The sequence below is a fragment of the Trichechus manatus genome, unplaced genomic scaffold (genome assembly GCF_000243295.1).
Source record: "Trichechus manatus latirostris isolate Lorelei unplaced genomic scaffold, TriManLat1.0 scaffold00111, whole genome shotgun sequence".
NCBI lineage: Eukaryota > Metazoa > Chordata > Mammalia > Sirenia > Trichechidae > Trichechus > Trichechus manatus.
This window is the reverse complement of record NW_004444047.1, coordinates 8,230,219-8,251,325: the sequence shown is the minus strand read 5'-3', so window position 1 is coordinate 8,251,325 and position 21,107 is coordinate 8,230,219. Positions and strand designations below refer to the sequence as shown.

Below are 21,107 nucleotides of genomic sequence, written 5' to 3'. Positions count from 1 at the left end.
AAGTCATATGCTTAATACAAGGTTTAACACCTGTACGGAAAGAATAATCTTCTCTTAACATTGGCCATTTCTAACCACAAGCTCATCTACAAGTAGTGTGGGGTTGGCAAAACTGCATATTTGTTAGAAACTGCTTGTATCTAGGTCAAAGGTACAGTGGAAAATTTTTACAGAAGTTATGACAGAAATCGCGTTTTTTTTTAGTACAAAATGAAGTCACTTAGGACAAAGAGGGATTTGGCCTAGACTTTAGCCAGAATATTAGTCATTCCAAGAACCTTAGTTCTAGAATGGTCTTTTTCAGAATGTTCACTGGATACATTGCATTTACGTTAATTTGAGGTTCATCAACATGGATTATTTCTGTATATAAGACATTCTTTTATGTCCTTTAGCAAGCTGAATAATTTTCTCCATCAAGTTGGCATACATGTTGTTCTTGTTAGTTGCTGTCGAGTCGGTTCTGACTCATAGTGACCCCATGTACAACAGAACGAACCACTGCCAGGTACTGCACTATCTTCGCAATCATTGCTATGCTTGAGCCCATTGTTGCAGCCACTGTGTCAGTCCATCTTGTTGAGGGTCTTCCTCATTTTCACTGACCCTCTACTTTACCAAGCATGATGTCCTTCTCCAGGGTCTGGTCCCTCCTGATGACACGTCCAAAGTAAGCAAAATGAAGTCTTGCCATCCTCACTTCAAAGGAACATTCTGCTGTACTTCTTCCAAGACAGATTTGTTTGTTCTTCTGGCAGTCCATGGTATATTCAATATTCACTGCCAACACCACAATTCAAATGCGTCAATTCTTCCATCTTCCTTATTCTTCGTCCAGCTTTCACATGCGTATGAGGCGACTGAAAACATCATGGCTTGGGTCAGGTGCACCTTAGTTCTTAAAGTGACATCTTTGCTTTTGAACACTTTGAAGAGATCTTTTGCAGCAGATTTGCCTAATGCAATGAGTCGTTTTGTTTCTTGACTGCTGCTTCCATGGGCATTGACTGTGAATCCAAGGGAAATGAAATCCTTGGCATACATATTTTCTTATATTTATTCCCAGGTACCTTACAGTTTCTGCTGTTATTGTAATTGTGTTTAATTTTTAAATTGTGTTTTCCTGTTAGTTCTTGATGTCTAATGTGAATGTCATTCATTTTTTATTTATTAAATATCAACTAGATAAAATAATTACAACATATATATGGTTTAAAAGGAATCTTGGTGGCACAGTGGTTAAGTTCTTGGCTGCTAATCAAAAGGTTGGCATTTCAAACCCACCCAGCGGCTCTGCTGGAGAAAAACCTAGATATCTGCTCCCATTAATATCATTAATATCACACACAAGTAAAATCTTGCTGAAGATCATTCAAAAGCAGTTGCAGGAATGCATTGACAGGGCATTGCCAGCAATTCAAGCTGGACTCAGAAAAGGACGTGAGACAAGGGATATCATTGCTGATGTCAGATGGATTATGGCTAAAAGCAGAGAATACCAGAAAGATGTTTACCTGTGTTTTATTGACTATACAAAGGCATTCTGCTGTGTGTGTCATAATAAATTATGGATAACATTGCAAATAATGGGAATTCCTAAATACTTAGTTGTGCTCATGAGAAACCTGTACTTAGACGAAGAGACGGTTTGGTTGTTCTACCAGAATAAGGGGATACTGTGTGGTTTAAAGTCAGGAAAGGTGTGTGTCAGGGTTGTATCCTTTCACCATACTTATTCAGTCTGTATGCTGAGCAAATAATCTGAGAAGCTGGACTATATGAAGACGAATGGGGCATCAGGATTGGAGGAAGACTTATTAACAACCTGCCATATGCTGATGAGAAAACCTTCCTTGCTGAAAGTGAGGAGGATTTGAAGCACTTAACTGACTGTCATGGATTGAATTGTGTCTCCCAAAAATATCTGTCAACTTGGCTGGGTCGTGATTCCCAGTATTGTGTGATTGTCAACTCATGTGATTTCCCTGTGTGTTGTAAATGCTATCACTATGATGTAATAAGATGGATTAGTGGCGGTTATATTGATGAGGTCTACAAGATTAGATAGTGTCTTAAGCCAATGTCTTTTGAGATATAAAAGAGGGAAGTGAGTAGAGAGACAAGGGGACCTCATACCACCAAGAAAGCAGTGTTGGGAGCACAGCGCGTCCTTTGGACCTGAGGTTCCTGCACTGAGATGCTCCCAGACCAAGGGAAGACTGATGATGAGGAGGACATTCCTCCAGAGCCAACAGAGAGAGAAAGCCTTCCCCTGGAGTTGATGCCCTGGATCTGGACTTATAACCTACTGGACTGTGAGAGAATAAATGTCTCTTTGTTAAAGCCATCCACTTGTGGTATTCTGTTATAGCAGCACTAGATGACTAAGACACTGATAAATATCAGACTACAGCCTTCAGTATGGATTACACCTCACCATAAAGAAAACAAAAATCCTCACAACTGAACCAATAAGCAATATCATGATAAATGCAGAAAAGATTGAAGATATCAAGGATTTTATTTTACTTGGATCCACAATCAATACCCATGGGAGCAGCAGCCAAGAAATCAAACAACATATTGCACTGGGCAAATCTACTGCAAAAGACCCCTTTAAAGTGTTCAAAAGCAAAGATGTCTCTTTGAGGACTAAAGTGCTCCCGACCCAAGCCATTGCACGTGGAAGCTGGACGATGGATAAGGAAGACTGCAGAAGAATTGATATCTTTGAATTATGGCGTTGGCAAAGAATATTGAATATACCATGGACTGCCAGAAGAATGAAGAAATCTGTCTTGGAAGAAGTACGACCAGAAAGCTCATTAGAAGCGAGGATGGCAAGACTTCGTCTCACACATTTTGGACATGGTATCAGGAGGGACCAGTCCTTGGAGAAGGACATCAGGTTTGGTAAAGTAGAGGGTTAACGGAAAAGAGGAAGACCTTCAATGAGATGGATTGATACAGTGGCTGAAACAAGGGGCTCAAACATAGCAATGATTGTGAGAATGGCACAAGACCAGGGAGTGTTTCCTTCTGTAGTATGTAGGGTCACTATGAGTTGGAACCAACTTGAGGTCACATGACAACAACAGCATGAGTTGGAATTGACTCAATGGCACCTAACAACAAAATATGGTTTAAAAAGTGACTAAGCAATGAACCACTGGGAACCCACCGCTCAGCTTAGGAAAAAACAAAACAAAACAAAATATTACTATTAATTTTAAAGCCCTCTGTATTGCCCTTCTCAATCCCATACTCTCCCTACCCACCTAAGGGGATAGTTGCTGTCCTGAATTTTGTTTAACCACTTTCTGGATGATCTTTCAGTTTTATCCCATATGATTGTATCTCCAGAAATATATTTTATGCTTTGCTTGTTTCTGAGCTTTACATAAACAGAATCATTTAATGTCTTCTGCTACTTGTATATCATTTTTAACATTATGTACCTGAGATTCAGCCATGTTATCACATGTAATTGTCATATCTTAATTATCATTGTCATTGTAAGACTCTGCAACAATTTACTTATCTGTTCTACTATGGATGGATGTTTGGGTTACTTCCAGTCTTACACCAACAATCATATGCATATTTGCTCCTGCACATATCCAAGAATTTCTCTAAAGTATATTCTAGGGTTAAAATTGCTGGGTTACAAGGCATAGTTACCAGTTACCAGTTGCCATTGAGTCGATTCCAAATCATGGCGACCCCATGCGTGTCAGAGTAGAACTGTGCTCCATAGGGTTTTCAATGTCTGATTTTTTCGAAAGTAGATCACCAGACCTTTCTTCCGAGGTGCCTCTGGGTGAACTTCCAACCTGTTGGTAAGCAGCTGAGAGCTTTAACCATTTGTACCAAATGTCAAATAATTCTTCCAAGTAGCCAGTGCATGAAATTGTCATATTTTTAAATTTTGTGAGTATAAAATGACATTTAATTGAAGCCACACTTTTAAATCTAAATGTAGAAATAAAGTGTCCTAATCCACCCATTCTTCAGTGTTGGTACAAGAACTAAAGATAATCAAAGGAAAAACCAATGTGAAAATATCTTGTAAATCAGAAAGTTCTCCACATACTTAAGGCCTTATTATTATCAACAAATAAAGAGTATCTTGAAACATCAATAAATAATGTTACAATAAAATCCAGACCCTTCTTCTCTAGAGATGAATGATTACTAGATGCAGAATATCTGGAGGACTCCCTACACCATAGAAAGGGTGTCCATTGCTGGGACAGTTACAACAATCTGATTTGATTGGGAATGTCTTCTGCTTTTGTAGCATCTTGAGCTGGTTGATGCTGGAGACCTGGGACCAATCCCAATAAAGTGGGTTCAGAACTAATAACCCCGGAGCAAGTTTCCATGTCTTTGGGTGGCAGCCAGAAATTTCTTGAAAAATAAGTAGAACAGCATTTCTAACTTGATTGCAAAGTTTTAGAAATGTATATCCAGAGCCCAAATAATTCCTGGGATGCCTTTCCCACGAAGGAACAGAAACCTGAATTATGACTGCTGACCTGATCATTTCCCAGGTAACTGCACTCTATTTTTCTATTTTTGCCATTTTCTCTTCTAACACTTAATCGACTTTAGGATAGTTCCTTACTTTAGACGGTGAGTTCTTGATCTGAGAATCTACAGAGCTGAGCATTCTGCAACAACAGAGGCCAATTCATGTTATTAGCACTTCTGCAAACCAAGTAGGCTTACATGATGAGGGTGTTTGTCTAATAATTCTCAGTTGGTTTAAATTGCTCCTGGGTGTGAAGGTGTGATGCTGATTTCAACAGACAAAGTGCTGCAAGACAGTTGAAACTGATGACTAAGCCTTTAGATGCACTCAGAAAGGAAAGGTAAGCGCATTGTTGAGGTCTCTGCTGCTGGCTGTGGTCCAGACAGTTGTATTTTATGGAAGAGCTCAGTCAGACCATGTGAGAATGAATGGGCTACAAGGTGTGTGTGTGTGTGTTTGTGTGTGTGTTACTAGGGTGTTGAAAGTTAAACAAACCAGCAAGAATCAGCAGTTCCCAAAAACCTATGAACCAGGCTGTGATGGTTAAGATTGTGTGTCAACTTGGCTGGGCCGTGATTCTCAGTATTTTAGACACATGATCACTCCCATGATTGAATCTGCTATGAGTAGCCAATCATTCAAAGGGAGTTTCCTTGGGGGTGTGGCCTGCATCTGAATATAAGCAGATTTCTGGCTTTTTGCCCACTCTGGATCCTGTGGCTGCCTCCTGATCCTCCGACCTCTGGTTCTTGGGATTTGAGGTATCAGCTTATCCTGGGTTTTGTTGATCTTCACAGTCTGTGAGCAGAGCCCTGCTCTCTGACCTGCTGATCTTCGGTTTGCCAGCCCCTGCAGCTGCGTTAATCAGGAGAAACCTCTATCCTAATCCACGGACTTGGGACATTCCAGCCTCTACAATCATGTGAGCTATTTCTTTGATATAAATCTCCCTTTGTATATGTTGATATGCTTTACTGGTTTTGCTTCTGTAGAGAACCCAGCCTAAGACAAGGCCTTTGAGGCTCTGTGTATATGGGTTTAGGCAACCAGTGTGTACTTTATGAAGAAAGGATGAGCATGGTCCTTCTGGAGTTTGCAAGATCTTAGCTGATAACTTTTCTTGGTCCTCCCAGCAAGCAGTGTTCACTTATGTAAAATGTTAATTGAGCATCTACTAAGTGCCGGGCACTTAAGATACGATGGTGAACTAAGAAGACATGGTTCCTACATTTATGGAACTTCCCTGGTGGTGCAGTGGCTAAGAGCTCAGCTGTTAACTAAAATGCTCAGCAATTTGAAACCACCAACAGCTCCTTGGAAGTCCTATGGGGCAGTTCTACTCTGTCCTTTGGGGTCACTGAGTTGGAATCAACCACGGTGGGTTTGGTTTTTTGGTTTTTATAGTCTAGTACGGCTGCATCATTGGAGGCTGTGTGTTGCTATGATGCTGAACAGGTTTCAGTGGAGCTTCTAGACTAAGATGAACCAAGAAGTAAAGCCTGGCAATCTACTTCTGAAAATCAGCCAGTGAAAATCCTATGGATCAAAATAAGTCAGTCTGCAAATGATCCTGGGGATGGTTCAAGACCAGGCAGCATTTCATTCTGTTGTGCATGGGGTCTCCATGAGTCAGGGCTGACTCAACAGCATCTAACAACAATATAGTCTAGTGTGAGACACAAACAATAATCATGTAAAAAAGCATAAAAGTATGATCAAATATTGTAGCATTATAGAACGCTTTACGGAGAATAATGGTGTTTGGGGTGAATAAGGGTTTTATAGGCTGGGCTAGGCTGGGTTCTCTAGAGAAGCAAAACCAGTGACGCATATAGACAGATTTGTCTCAAGGAAATTAGTCTCACAGTTGTGGAGGCTGGCAAGTCCTCAATCTGTGGGTCACGCGTCAGGCTGGAGGCTTCTCCTGACTCACGTGGTTGCAGGGACTGATGAACCCAAAATTGGCAGATCAGATGGCAGGTTGCTCGCTCACGGGGCTTTGGGAGCTGGGGAATCCTAAAATCTGCAGGTCGGGCAATGGCTGCCGGCTCACAAGAACTGGAGATCAGATGATGAGGAGTCGGATGCAAGATCGAGAGCAAGCAAGCAAGCTTTGCCAGAAAGTCCATATTTATTGGATACAGGCCACACCCCTGAGGAAATTCCTCTTACAACTGATTGACTGATCAAATCATGGAAGTAATTACATTATATTACATTATAGAAAAGCAATCAGTCCAATGTCTGGTAGACCATTGATAATCATAACTTAATCAAGCTGACACATAACATTAACCATCGCAAGGGCCAAGATGAGAAGTGCAAATTTTATTCAAAGGGAGAAGTCATAAATATTTTTCAAGAGGGGAAGAACATGATTTAATTTATATATATATATATATATATATTTTTTTTTTTAATTACGGCTGCTGTGTGGAAATTGGATGGAAGGGTGATGAGAGTGAAGGCTGGGAGCCTAGGCGAGAAGTCGTGGAGATCTTGATTAGGATGTTGGCAACGCGTATGTCAAAAACAGCACAGATTCAGTATATACTTTGGAGGTAGTGAGTACAGGACTTGCTAATCAATTGCAAAGGCAGGAACGGGTAAGGAAAGGAGAGAAATCAAGGAAGACAAGCCTGTGTTGCTGGCTGGAGCAAACAGTGTGTGATGGGGCCGTATTACTGAGCCAGGGAAGACCAATGGGAAAGAGGAATCAAGAGTTGATTTCAGACATATTAATTTTAAGACAGAGATCAGTGGCGGATAAGTGGTAGAATTCTTGCTTTCCATGAAGGAGATCCAGATTTGATTCCCAGCCAGTGCACCTCATGCACAGCCACCACCCATTTGCCAGCGGAGGCTTGCATATTGCTATGATGCTGAACAGGTTTCAGTGGAGCTTCCAGACTCATACAGACTAGGAAGAAAGGCATGGCAATCTACTTCAGAAAATCAGCCTATGAAAACCCTATAGCACACAACAGTCCGACCTGGCAACAGTCCAATCATGGGAATGCTGCAGGACCAGGCAATATGTTGTTTCATGGTGCGTGAGTCGAGGGCCAATTCAACCACAGCTAATAATAACAACAACAATAATAATAATAATTTTGAGATTTCTATGAGACCCTCAAGTGTATATATAATAAAAAAGATTGAAAATGAGTCTCGGCCTGAGGGAGAGGTCTGAGCAGGAGGTAGGATTTGGGTAGTGTGAACATGGTGACTTAGGTTGTAGGCGTAGATGAGCTCCCACAGGGAGAGGTGTTGAGAGAAGAGAAATGCTGGTCCAGAAGAAAACCCTCGGTTTTCGAGGTGGGATGAGGGAGGAGGAGTCAGCAAAGGAGGAGACAGAACAACCAGAAAGACAGGCGTAGAACCAGGAGAGCATGGGGTACAAAGGTCAGGTGAGACTTAGAGGTCAGTTAAGATGAGGGCAGAGAAATGACTGTGGATTTCAGCATGGAGCTCATCGGGCTTTTACAAGAGCAGTTTGGTGGGTGTGGTGGTACCGGAAGTCAGGTTGAAGTGTGCAGGGAGTGAACGGGGAGGGAAGTGTGAGAAAATTTATATTTTATCCTGAGGGCTGTGGGGAACCACTGAAGAACTGTAGGTAGGTGTGTTACCTGCTCAGACTTGGCCATTCTCGTAGTAGCAAAGACAATGGATTGAGTGGAGAGAAATCATTGAAAATCACAAAGAATCAGATGGCACCATAATTTGAAATGCAGAAAGGCTCTACAGTCTGAATTCCCTTCTGATATTTCATGATGGTGATCAGGACGAAGGTAACCATGGCAGTATAACAGCTAGCATTCCGGAGTATTTGCTAAACGTCATGGTTCTGTTGAGCCATTTCCATCTTTCTGGGGAAGGGACTGCTATGATCGTCCTACTGAGATGGGAACGGTGAGGGGAAACTGAAAAGACATCAAGGTATTTGCCCAAGAGCACACAGGTGAAAGGAAGATGAGGTCAGGCAGCAGCAAGGAGCTAGGTCACAAACAACCGTATGAGCCATTGTAAAGACTTTGACTTCTGCTCTGAGTGAAATGGGGAGCCACTGAAGAGTGCTGGGCAGAGGAGGGACATGATTCAACTTTCTTTTTAGTGGCTCATTCTGACTGCTATGCTCAGAATGAACCGAATTCGAGCAAGGTTAATAGTAGAGAGACCATTTAGGAGGTTACTGCAGAAATCAGATGAAACAAATAAGAGTGGCCTTGGGCCAGGGTTGAAGCAGTGGAACTGGTGAGATGTAGTCATATTCTAGAGCCCTGGTGGTGCAGTGGTTAAGAGCTCAGCTGCTAACCAGAAGGTCGGCAGTTCAAATCCACCAGCTGCTCCTTGGAAACCCTATGGGGCAGTTCTGCTCTGTCCTATAGGGTCAGTATGAGTTAGAATCAACTCGACGGCAACGGGTTTGTTTTTTTTGGTTTTAGCCATATTCTGTATATATATACATGTAAATATATATATGTATATGTAAATATATCTACATATATATGTAAATATATATATACACACATATATACATGTTTAAGTTTTTTGTAGTAAATGTATAGGTAATAAAACATTTTCCATTTCAACGATCTTCACATGTACCGTTCAGTGACGTTAGATATGTTTATCATGTTGTTCCACCACCACCATCAATCTGAATATATTTTGAAGTTAGACAGAGTAGGATTTTCTGATGCATTGGCTGTAGGTTGTGTGAGAAAGAGAAGAGTCCACTTTGACTTCAAAATGCTTGACCTGAGCATAAAGATGGCATCTAAGTCATGAAACTGGATGGAACCACCAATCGAGTGAGTGCAGACAGAGGAGAGGACCAAAGGCTCAGCCTGGATCAGACCCAGGATGAGAGGTTAGGGAGAAGAGCAGGAGCTGCAAAGGAGACTGAGAAGGGACAACCAGTGAGGTGGGAGAGAGGTGGTGTCCTGGACGCTAAGTGAAGAAAATGACCAAGGAGGAGGAAGTGATTAACAAGGTCAAACATGATGATGGTCATTGATGAACATTTTAGTGATTGACCTTTCCTGATGATATGTTCAAAGTAAGCAAATCAAAGCCTCCCCATTCTCACTTGTAAGGAGCATTCTGGTTGTATTTCTTCCAAGTCTAATTTGTTTCCTTTTTTGGTAGTTCATTGTATATTCAATATTCATCACTAACACCACAGTTTTAACACATCATTTCTACTTCTGTCTTCCGTTTTCATTATCCAATGTCTTCTTTTTCCATTATTCAATGGACTCAAACATACCAACAACCATGAAGATGGTGTAGCACTGGACAACATTTTGCTGTATTATAAATAAGGTGGCCATGAGTTGGACCCAACTCAATGGCAACTAACAACAATGATGAACATAAAAGTATAAAATCAGTACAAGGAGAAAATAGTCCAGAACAGAGAGCTGTTGCTTCTATCAGAGATTCAACGAAGATTTCAGAGTAATGGCCAATAAGCTCATGAAAATATGCTTAAGGTCATTAGTCATTAGGGAAATGCAAATCAAAACCACAATGAGTTACCACTTCATACACACCAGGATGGCTATGATCAGAAAAATAACAAGCATTGGTGACAATGTGGAGAAATCGGATCCCTCATTCATTGCTGGTGGGATTGTAAAATGGTGCAGCTGCTGAGGAAGACAGTTTGGTGGTGTCTCAAAGAGTTAAACATAGAGTTACCATATGATCCAGCAATTCACTCCTATGTATATACCCAAAAGATTTGAAAGCAAGGACTCGAACAGATACTTGTATACCAATATTCATTGCAGCATTATTTACAGTAGCCAAAAGGTGGAAACAACTCCAGTGCCCATCAACATATGAATGGATATAAAAAATATGGTACAGACATACAATGGAATATTATTCAGCCCTAAAGAGAAAAGAACTTCTGATACATGGTACAATGTGGATGAATCTTGAAAACATTTTGCTGTGTGAAATAAGTCAGACACAAAAGGACAAATAGTGTACCATTCAGTTTATATGAAATACTTACAGTAGGTAAATGCATAGAGACCGAAGTTTATTAGCGGTTACCAGGGACAGGTGGAAGGGGGAAGTGGAGAGGTATTGCTGAAGGTATTGTAGCATTATTTACAATAGCTAAAAGGTGGAAACAACTCCAGTGCCCATCAACAGATGAATAGATATGGTGAAGGTGATGAAAAGATTTGGAAACAAATGGTGGTGGTTGCACAGTATGGCGAATGTAATCAATGTAACTCAATTGTACGTGTAAAAATGTTTGAAAAGACGAGTGCTTTGGTATATACATTTTACCACAATGAAATTGGGAAAAAAATGTTACATCTCAGCAAATGGAAGAATTATGTAGGTTTTCAACAGAGGTAAGAGCCCAGTGTTCCGTCCTATAGTATGTAGGGTCTCTATGAGTTGGAACTGACTCAAAGGCACCTAACAGCAACAACAATAACAAGAGAGTCCAGCACATGCATAGACATGGAGGTCTGAAAAGAAGTACTCCATTCAGGAAAGGCAGAATTGAAATGCCTAGAGAGATGTATGCATGTACTTGTGTGTGTGTGTGTGTGTGTGTGTGTGTGTGAGGGAATTAGTGTGGGGGAGATACCAGTGGTTGAAATCAGAGAAGACCAAGGCCAGATGAGCCTCTTGGGGAATCACAAGTGTCATTAGGCAGAGGAATAATGTAAGTAGATTTGTACTTTAGAAAGATCAGTCTGGTTGGTGGGTGGAAGATAGATTTGGAGGTAGGGAAGAGGACATCTGGACACATGTTAGGAAGCCATTGCTGTTGTCCAGGTGGGAGGCCAGGTGGAGGGTTTATCTTAAATTTTAATGATCTTATCTTGGAAAAGAAATTTCGTGAAGTTGTATACTGCAGGTACTCCAATGAACAAAAGGGACCTTGGGCTCTTGAGTACCTACTGTGTTGGATTTTGATGCTAATTAGAGCTAATTAGAATTCTTCCAGTTGTAAGGATTTTTGTTTTCTTTATGTTGAGGTGTAATCCATACTGAAGGCTGTAGTCTTAGATCTTCATCAGTAAATGGTTCAAGTCCTCTTCACTTTTCAGAAAGCAAGGTTGTGTCATCTGCAAATTGCAGATTGTTAGTCTTCCTCCAATCTTGACGCCATATTCTTCTTCATATAGTCCAGCTTCTGGGATTATTTGCTCAGCATACAGAATGAATAAGTATGGTGAAATGATACAACCCTGACACACGCCTTTCTTGATTTTAAACCACACAGTATCCCCTTGTTCTGTTCAAACAACTGGCTCTTGGTCTATGTACAGGTTCCAAATGAGCTCAATTAAGGGTTCTGGAATTCTCATTCTTTGCAATGTTATCCATTAAAAAAAGAAAACAAAAATCCTCACACCTGGACCAATAAGCAACACCACGATAAACAGAGAAAACATTAAAGGTGTCAAGAATTTCATTTTACTTGGATCCATAATCAATGTCCATGGAAGTAGCAGTCAAGAAATCATATGACATATTGCATTGGGCAAATCTGTAAAAGACCTCTTTAAAGTATTACGAGGCAAAGATGTCACCTTGAGGGATAAGGTGCACCTGACCCAAGCCATGGTACTTTCAATCACCTCATATTCATGCAAAAGCTGGACAATAAATAAGGAAGATGGAAGAGGAATTGATGCCTTTTAGTTATGGTGTTGGAGAAGAATATTGACTATACCATGGACTGCCAGAAGAATGAACAAATCTGCCTTAGAAGAAGTGCAGCCAGAATGCTCCTGAGAAGTGAGGATGGCAAGACTTTGTCTCATGCATTTTGGACATGTTATCAGGAGGGATCAGTCCCTGGAGAAAGTCAACATACTTGATTAAGTAGGGGGTCAGGGAAAAAGAGGAAGAACCTCAACGAGATGGATTGACATAATGGTTGCAGCAAAGGGGTCAAACATAGTAATGATTGTGGGGATGGCACAGGACCAGGCAGTGTTTTTTTTTCTGTCTAAATAGGGTCATTATGAGCTGGAACCAACTCGATGGCCGCTAACAACAAAACAATAGGGCTCTTCCTATATGCCAGAAACTGTTCTAAGTGCTTTGAATGTATACGTTTATACAATACTCCACACAAGTCTATGAAGTAGGTATTATTATCCAGGGTTTTCAACTAGTTCTTCCTGAATTAATCATGTCTGCGGAAGTGACACTAGAACAGACCCAAATTTTAAAAAACTGGGTGAACCAGAACCGTAACCAGAATGGGAAAAATTATAGGTCGAAGCCCCTCTAGAAACTTAATCTCCCTCTTAGAGCACAAGGGAAGCATACGCTTTGCATAGCAACCAAATCTCTTGCCTGTCAGTTTCAGCGCAGAGTCAGAAACGGCAGTGCCCAGCTCAAAGATGGTGGCTGATCATGCCACTTTGAATGAGTTTTGCTCTCCTCAATCCTGTTAAAAATCCAACGTTACGCATCAGGTTCCTGAAAGGACTCACTACTATGCCTCTTCTGAGTCTCCTATTTCAGGGCTTTGACCTGTAATTTTTCCTGTTCCAGTTATGGTTCTGGATCACCCAAATTGTAAAAATTAGGGTCTGTTCCGGTTTTGCTTCATGGGCCATGGCTGAACCTGTTCAAACTGGTTCAAAGCCCTGTTATTATCATCCCTGTATTACATATGTGGAAACCAAGGCACGAAGAGGCTAAGTAAATTTCCCACTGACCCATTGCTAGTAAGTGGCAGAGCTGGACTCTGCTCTAAGCAGCTTGGCTCAAGAACCTTAATTCTAGCTCTTTAATTAACCTCTGAACTCACTGCCATCTGTAGTTTGGCTTTGTTTCACAAGGTGAGTGAAATCATTTGAAGAAATTGAACATAGTGTCTAAGAGTGAGAATGCATACTTTGTTAAAATAAAAGCAAAGAGATTTACTGAAGGTTCAAAACAGTTCAAACCAGGGATATGTCTGACCTCACAGAGTGAAATCAAATGCTCCAAAATGGTGGAGTAACAGAGGCTTGTTTGTGAGGTAAAAGCACAGCATTCTGATTGGATGTTGCAAGATCAGGGAAGCCTGGGCTTTATAGTGATTGGTTGGAAATGGGAATATGGGCTGTTTGGATTGGTCAGTTTAAATACATGATTAAGGGGAGTTTGACAGGGTGGTCATAAGATAATTATCTTGAAACACTTCCTGAGGGCTGCTGAGAGGATTTCTGAGAAGGGTCTTGTGTCAAAACTCTCCTTTAGGAACATTTTTTTTCCTTGTCTTTAGTTTAACCGCAGAGGAAAATGTTTCCTTTGTTATGTACTTAAGTCTGTCTAAGGGTTTGACAGTTGCTGGGGAAATAAGCAAAAGCTAAGACGGAGTTGGGGCTCAGACCCGGATGGATCATTGGGATAAGAGTCAAGTGTCTCAATTGTGGAGCTCTCACACAACGTTGTTGTTATTGTTGTTAGGTGTCATCAAGTCAGTTCCAACTCTTAGCAAACCCCATGTACAACAGATCGAAACACTGCCCGGTCCTGCACCATCCTCACAATCATTGTATATTTGAGCCCATTGTCACAGTCACTGTGTCAATCCATATCGTTGAGGGTCTTCTTTTTTGCTGACCTGCACCTTACCAAGCATGATGTCTTTCTCCAGGGACTGGTCCCTCCTGATAACATGTCCAAAGTACGTGAGACGAAGTCTCACCGTTCTAACTTCTAAGGAGTGTTCTGGCTGTACTTCCTCCAACACAGATTTGTTTGTTCTTCTGCCCCAAACTTGTTGCCGTCGAGTCAGTTCCAACTCATAACGATCCTATAGGACAGAGTAGAACTGCCCCATAGGGTTTCCAAGGAGTGGCTGGAGGACCACCAAAAGGTAAGCAGCCATAGCACTTTCCTTGTATATTTAATATCTTTCACCAACAGCACAACTCAAAGGCATGAATTTTTCTTAGGTCTCCTGTATTCATTGTCCAACTTTCACATGGATGTGAAGTGATTGAAAATACCATGGCTTGGGTCAGGCACACCTTGGTCCTCAAAGTGACATCTTGCTTTTCAATGCTTTAAAGAGGTCTTTTACAGCAGGTTCGCATATTGCAATATGTTGTTTAACTTCTTGACGGCTACTTGCATGGGTGTTGACTGTGGATCCAACAGACTCTAACAGTTAATAAGCCCAAGAGAAAAAAATCCCCATTCTGATGGGGCAACCTCAGGGTAAAAGGACCAGTGATGGGCACACTCTCCCTTGAGACAAAAGAGCTAACAATGGGTTAAGACCCATCAGAGGATTGAGTCCTGAGCTTTATGTTCTGAGAAGGTGTTAACTAATGTTGAGGTCATAAAGAGCAAGTGGAGAAGTTAAGAGATATTGAGAGGACAGGGTTGACCAGTTGGCTATGGAGAAAGAAGGAGGAGTCCAGGGTGGTGCCCCAATATCCAGCTTGGCAATGGACTAGCACGCAGGGGAGGAGCAACGTCCTTATTTGGTTGAAGTCCAAGAAAAGGAACCCCTTCAGGAATTGACAATCATGTCTGTCCAAACTTGAGTTGACCCCTCCAATCACCAGGTCCCAATGTTTGTACCTAGGAAGGGTTCTCCTTTGCATGCCTCTGGTCACACAACTGGTACAGGGCTAGGGACACTCTGCTTTTGGAGGACCAGCTACCCCTACTATTATCAACACTGTTCATATTCTGATGACATCACATTTTCAGCTCCACTTCCTGGCTCTCCCCAAGCACACACCCATGTTTGAACTATTCGCCTCCATCAGAAGTCTCCATGTGTTTTGCTATGTTGTGTCTCCTGCCTCCGTTCATTCTTTTTGTTTGTTTCTTTCTCTCTTTTACTCTTTATTTTTTTAGATGTACCAACTCAAGCCAAAAATCTTTTGTGTGTGTGTGTTATCTCTTTCTTTTTTTAAATTTATTTTATTTTGTTGTTATTGTTGAGAATATACACAGTAGAACATACAGTGATTCAACAATTTCTCCATGTGTACATTCAGTGACATTGATCACATTCTTCAAGTTGTACAACCATTCTTACCCTCTTTTTCTGAATTGTTCTTCTTCCATTAACATAAACTCACTGTCCCCTAAGTTTTCTAGCTAATCTTTTGAGTTGCTGTTATCAATCTGATTCCATATAGGTAGATCTCAAAAGAGCATAATGCTCAAGGCAGACATTATTTACTAGTTAAGCCAGATTATTGTTTGGTTTTAAGAAGACTTCAGGGGATATTTTTGGCTTAAGATTTAAAGATTATCTCAGGGGAATAATTTCAGGGATTCACACAGCCTCCATGACTCCAGAAAGTCTGGATTCCATGAGAATTTTAAATTTGGTTCTGCATATTCCCCCCCTTTGATCAGGATTCTTCTATAGAAGAATTACTGTTCAGTGAAGGTACACAGACACCATCCTGTTCTTCTGGTCTCATGGCAAAGGTGGCAATTGTTCATGGAGACAGTTAGTCACATTTTCCATTCCCTTTCCTCCTCCTATTCCCGATTCCTCCATCTGTCCTTACTTCAACAAGTTCCCGATCATATTTCAAGACTTTGTACAAGTTCCATATCCTCAAAGAAACCTTCTTCCCCATCCCAGGCAGAATTATTTTCTCCTTCCTCTGCTGTCTCCTTGATTTTGCAAACGTCTCCTCTGCTAACCAAAGAGGAAGAATTCTTTTCATCTCAGTATTCACCAAGGGCATAATAAGCACTTAATAAATATTGAAGAAACAAACAAACAAATAAATACTTGTCTGAGATGCTCAGATTAGTCCTTGTCTTTAATAGTTTATATTTGTTACCTAGAAATAGCAAAGGATCAGCAGAGTCAGGAAATTGTCTCTTGTCTGTTTTCCTGGAGTCTCTTTGCCACCACTCATTACCTATCTGGGGAAATTACTTCTGAACCTGAGTGTGTTTCCTCAAGTGTTAATTGGGTTTGATCACACCCATCCTGCAGGGTCTCGTGAGGGTTAAGCAGTCTTGTGGGTGCCGTGTACCAGAACCATGTCTCCATATTTTAGTATCGGCCATATCGCAGGAGGGAGTCCTTAGGTGTTACAAATGGTCAACACGCTTGGCTGCTAACTGAAATGTTGGAGGTTCAAGCCCACCCAGAGGTGCCTTGGAAGAAAGGCCTGGTGATCTACTTCTGAAAAAATCAGCCGTTGAAAACCCTATAGAGCACAGTTCTACTCTGACACACATGGGGTCAAGGTAAGTTCGAATCAACCTGGTGGCTTTTTTTTTTTTTTTTAACTATGTCTTAGGAAGAGGTAGATATTGTCGGCGTTGGTGATAAAAGCGAGTCAGCTTTATGTGATTTTCCTTTGTGAATGCGTTATCTCCTGACAAAGTGATTCTGGGATCCTGTGCCTCTACACAGAAACCACAAACACGGTACATCATTCCCATGAATCATTTGAGATGACTGCATATACCAAAAAAAAAAAAACCTTGCTGTCTAGCCGATTCTGACTCACAGTGACCCTGTAGGACAGAGTAGAACTGCCCCGTACGGTTTCCAAGGAGCGCCTGGTGGATTCGAACTTCTGACCTTTCGGTTAGCAGCAGAGCTCTTAACCACCACGCCACCAAGGTTTCCAGCCTGTGTATACAGAAGGGAGTAAAACAAGCCAAAGGACACCGATAAAACCAAGTGGAGTTTTTCTTTTTGTTTTTCCAAATCAACATTTGAAATATTTTCTAATAATTATTACTTAACTGAGATTTTATTGTTGGGTTTATAAACTAATTAAGCAAGCGTGTGTTTACCTGCAGAGGGAGTCCCTGGGGGATGCAAACGGTTAAGCACTCTACTACCCCCAGAAAGGTTGATGGTTCAAATCCACACAGAGGCTCCTCAGAAGCCAGGCCTGGATATGTGCTCCCGAAAGGTCACGTCCTTGAAAACCCTCTGAAGCACAATTCTACGCTGCACACATAGGTTCACCATGAGTTGGAATCGACTGACAGAAGCTAACAACCACGACCTGTAGGCTTTGGAGCCTCCCCCACTGCCCACTTCCCTGCCAATGACCTGAGGCAAGTGACTTCCCCTCCATGAGCCTCAGCTCCCTACCATGCCCATGTCTAAGTTCGTTATCAGAAGATAACGCACTGGTGTTTGTGTTGAGTGCCAGGCACCCCACTGCCTTCCGGGACCACGTAAGATCCAGTCTGTCCCCAGACATAAATTAGAATATACTTCAAGAACATTCACCCGGGGTGGATGGAAGCAGATCTAGAGACACCCAAGCTCGGTGGAAAGAAAGAGGCAGATGTATACTGCTAAGAGCAGGAACGTTCAGCCAGACGGTGACCTAAACACTCTAACATCCACCTTGGACAGATACCGCAGGACTCAAGTTTCTTCCTGGAAAGGTATTCTTTATTTGATTTCCATCACCTTTCAATGAAGGCGTGGAACCTGTCAGCACTATGTAAGACTCTTGCAAATACAGCATAAAAGCGGTACAATTTCTTTAAAAATGAAAGATAACGGTAATGAAAGATTGTGGAGGGAGAAGGCATAAAATAGAAACTCGGTTAAATAAACATAAGCAGGTTCCTGTCAAGAAAGAGAAACAGTATCACTACTCCTTGAAAGCAACAATATACTATTTAGCTTGTTCTCAAGCTAATTGTTCGTAACAGAGAAGCTGGCTAGTCATTTTCTTAGTGATCAAATAAACACGCTTGTGTATCTAGCCATTCCGGCAGGACATAACAAAGGGAAATGTGAAGCCAGGCTTCTATCTATGCTCAAAGTAGGTTCCTGGGTAGGAGCACTGGCCCTGCTTTCCAGAAGACACGTGACAGTTTGAGATGCTACAGTGATAGAGAGGCATGTGGGACTTTGGCGTTAGCGCATTGAGTCTGGGCGGGTGATATAACTGCAGTCTCCTTGGGTTCTTACATCTGACGATCTGGCAAGGCTTTGGTCACTGGGATTGGGTATTCCAAGGCATTGCAGTCATCTGACAGGAACACCAAATCCTGAAAAACATGTGCGATGAACAGGAGGGTTACGAAGGTGGCCGTGGAGCCCATGTTGCAGGTACAGGACTCCTGGTTATTCTCATAGACCATTCCACTGTCCTCCTCTGTGTTATGCTCGAAGGAGAGGCAGTCCTTTCTTTGCATTCCCACAGAGTCTTGTGTGCCGTTTTATTATTTATGGAATGCACCTATACATTGGTTGACTGGATGGATGGATGGATGGGTGGATGGATGAATGAGTGAGTGAATGAATGAATGAAACTTAATTACTGAGCCACAGCTCTGGGTCAGGCTTTGGGGACAGAATGACCACTAGCACCAGATCTTGCCTTCGAACATTGTAGTCAAAGACACCACTTATCAAAGTGTATTATAATTATATCATCTTCCTGCTTCCCCCCGCAGACTGAAAAAATAAACCAAACCAAACCTGTTGCCATCGAGTCAATTCCAACTTATGGCGACCCCATGTAGTACAGAGGAGAACTGTGCCCCATAGGGTTTTCTTGGCTGTAATCTTTACAGAAGGAGCCCTGGTGACACGGTGGTTAAGTGCTTGGCTGCTAACAAAAAGGTTGGTGGTTCGAACCCACCAGCTGCTCCATGGCAGAAAGATGTGGCAGTCTGCTTCTGTAAAGATTTACAGCCTTGGAAACCCTATAGGGCAGATCTACTCTGTCCTATAGGGTTGCTGCGATTTGGAATCCACTCAACAACAATGGGTTAATCTTTATGGAAGCAGGTCACCAGGCCTTTCTTCTGTGGCACCGCTGAGTAGGTTGAAACTGCTAATCTTTAGTAGATGAGTATAAACTGTTTACCCGACCAAGGGACCTTCCACAGACCAAGATGAGAGGGAAATGAGGAGAAAGTGTGAGGAGTAAATGCGTAACCAGTCTTTGATGCATGAACAAATAAACTGTAACTTAGTAGCTAATTATTAGTTCCCCAAAGGCTGACCCAGGCAGGAAGCTAAGAATTCTTCCAGCAAGGGTTTTTAGGATACATGGAGTTACTACAGCACCCGGCACACAGTAGGGGTGTAGTTATTATTATCTTCTCAACGATCTCATGGGATGGGCACTGTTATTGTCAGCCAGGTCCCAAATGAGAGGAACTCCACAGAGAGTAGAAGGGATGCCCCCGGCTTGGAGGCAGGAGGACAAGGATCCGAGCAAGGTCAGTCGGACTGATGCTAACGCCTGTGACCTTAGAATCACATGACTCTGCTTTCTGCATCTTCCCAGTGCTGATTTCCCGCTTTTACCTGCCCCTTCCTTCATCCCGGGAGTCCCTCAGTGGTGCAAATGGTTAACATGCTTGCCTGCTAACTGAAAGGCTGGTGGTACAAGCCCACCCAGAGGTGCCTTGGAAGAAAGGCCTGGCAACCTACTTCTGAAAAATCAGCCATTGGAAACCCAATGGAGCATAGTTCTGCTCTGACACACCTGGGGGCACCATGAGTTGGAGTCAATTCTAAGGCAAATGGTTTTCTTCCTCCTACCAGGATGGTCCTGTTACAGAGCACACCTGTGCCCTGCCTCCTCCAGGAAGTCTCCCTGGCCCCAGGGCTCAGAGTTCTCCCTTCTTGGAATTCCATAGCCCTCAGACTGAGTCCCTCCCCACCGCACTTGGCTCCTTGCAAAGTCTCTCCTGGAGGGCTAGTCATGTGGTCCTGAGTGTTGTCCCTAATTCTGTCTGGAGCTCATGGGAGGAGGGACCTTGTTGCGATCACCACTGAATCTCCATCATTTAACAAGGGCGATGATGATTGAGGATGGACTTCGTGACCTGGAAGCGCCACCTTAACATTTCTCCTCCTCCTCTTCAACCACCTTTTCTCCCAGCCCTCCTCTCCTAAAAGCTTGTGGAATCTTGGCTGATCACAATGGAAAAGGGTTTTTCTGTGGCACCCACTTACCCGCCGGCAGAACGAGTTCATGATGGTGTACAGTTTCCGCACCTTGTCCTTCAAGGCATCCACCTGGGCCACTTTCCAACACTGGGGCGATGCCACGAAGTCCCGCAGCTTGGCCAGCACGCAGTAATTCTGGGGGTGGCCACGGGGAGGGTGCTTGGGATGTCGGTAGCTGGAGGGAAGGGGGCTGGGGCCCACTTCCGCCCGAAGAGAACCTTACCCTGCCCCCACACCATGCAGTCAGGAAAGGAGGCTCAGACCTGAGTCTCTGCACCCCCATGCCACTCCCTGGGCGGAAAGACCCCTCTTACGTGTATATCCAGGTATAGCCCGGGCAGGTATCTCACACACGGCTCCTGCAGATAAGAATACAGGCTGCTATGATGCCCACACGGACACACCCTCAGCCTGGTCACAGGGGCTGACTGCCAGCCTCCCATAGCCAGGCCAGCCTCGGATCCCTGGGGCCACCCTAGATGCCGCCCACGCTCTGTGCTTTCTGGTATCGTGAGCCATGCCCTCCCACGAGGACACTGCTCTTCCAGAACTCGCTCTTAGAGGGCTCCCTTGGAATCACTTACCATGAGTTAGGGAACTGCTTTTACGTGTGTGTGTGTGTGTGTGTGTGTGTGTGTGTGTGTGTGT

General features: G+C 42.7%; 1 protein-coding gene across 1 annotated transcript in view; it reads right to left on the bottom strand.

Annotated features, from left to right (window-relative positions):
- The window catches only part of CYTL1 (cytokine like 1), a 154,367-nt gene that overhangs the window by 130,492 nt on the left and 2,768 nt on the right, over window positions 1–21,107 (bottom strand). Inside the window, exons 2-4 of the mRNA XM_012557617.1 lie at window positions 20,774–20,818; window positions 20,466–20,594; window positions 18,462–18,541 (exon numbers count right to left, since the gene is read on the bottom strand). Of these exons, the coding sequence (XP_012413071.1) occupies window positions 18,462–18,541; window positions 20,466–20,594; window positions 20,774–20,818 (254 nt within the window). The remainder of the gene's footprint in view (window positions 1–18,461; window positions 18,542–20,465; window positions 20,595–20,773; window positions 20,819–21,107) is intronic.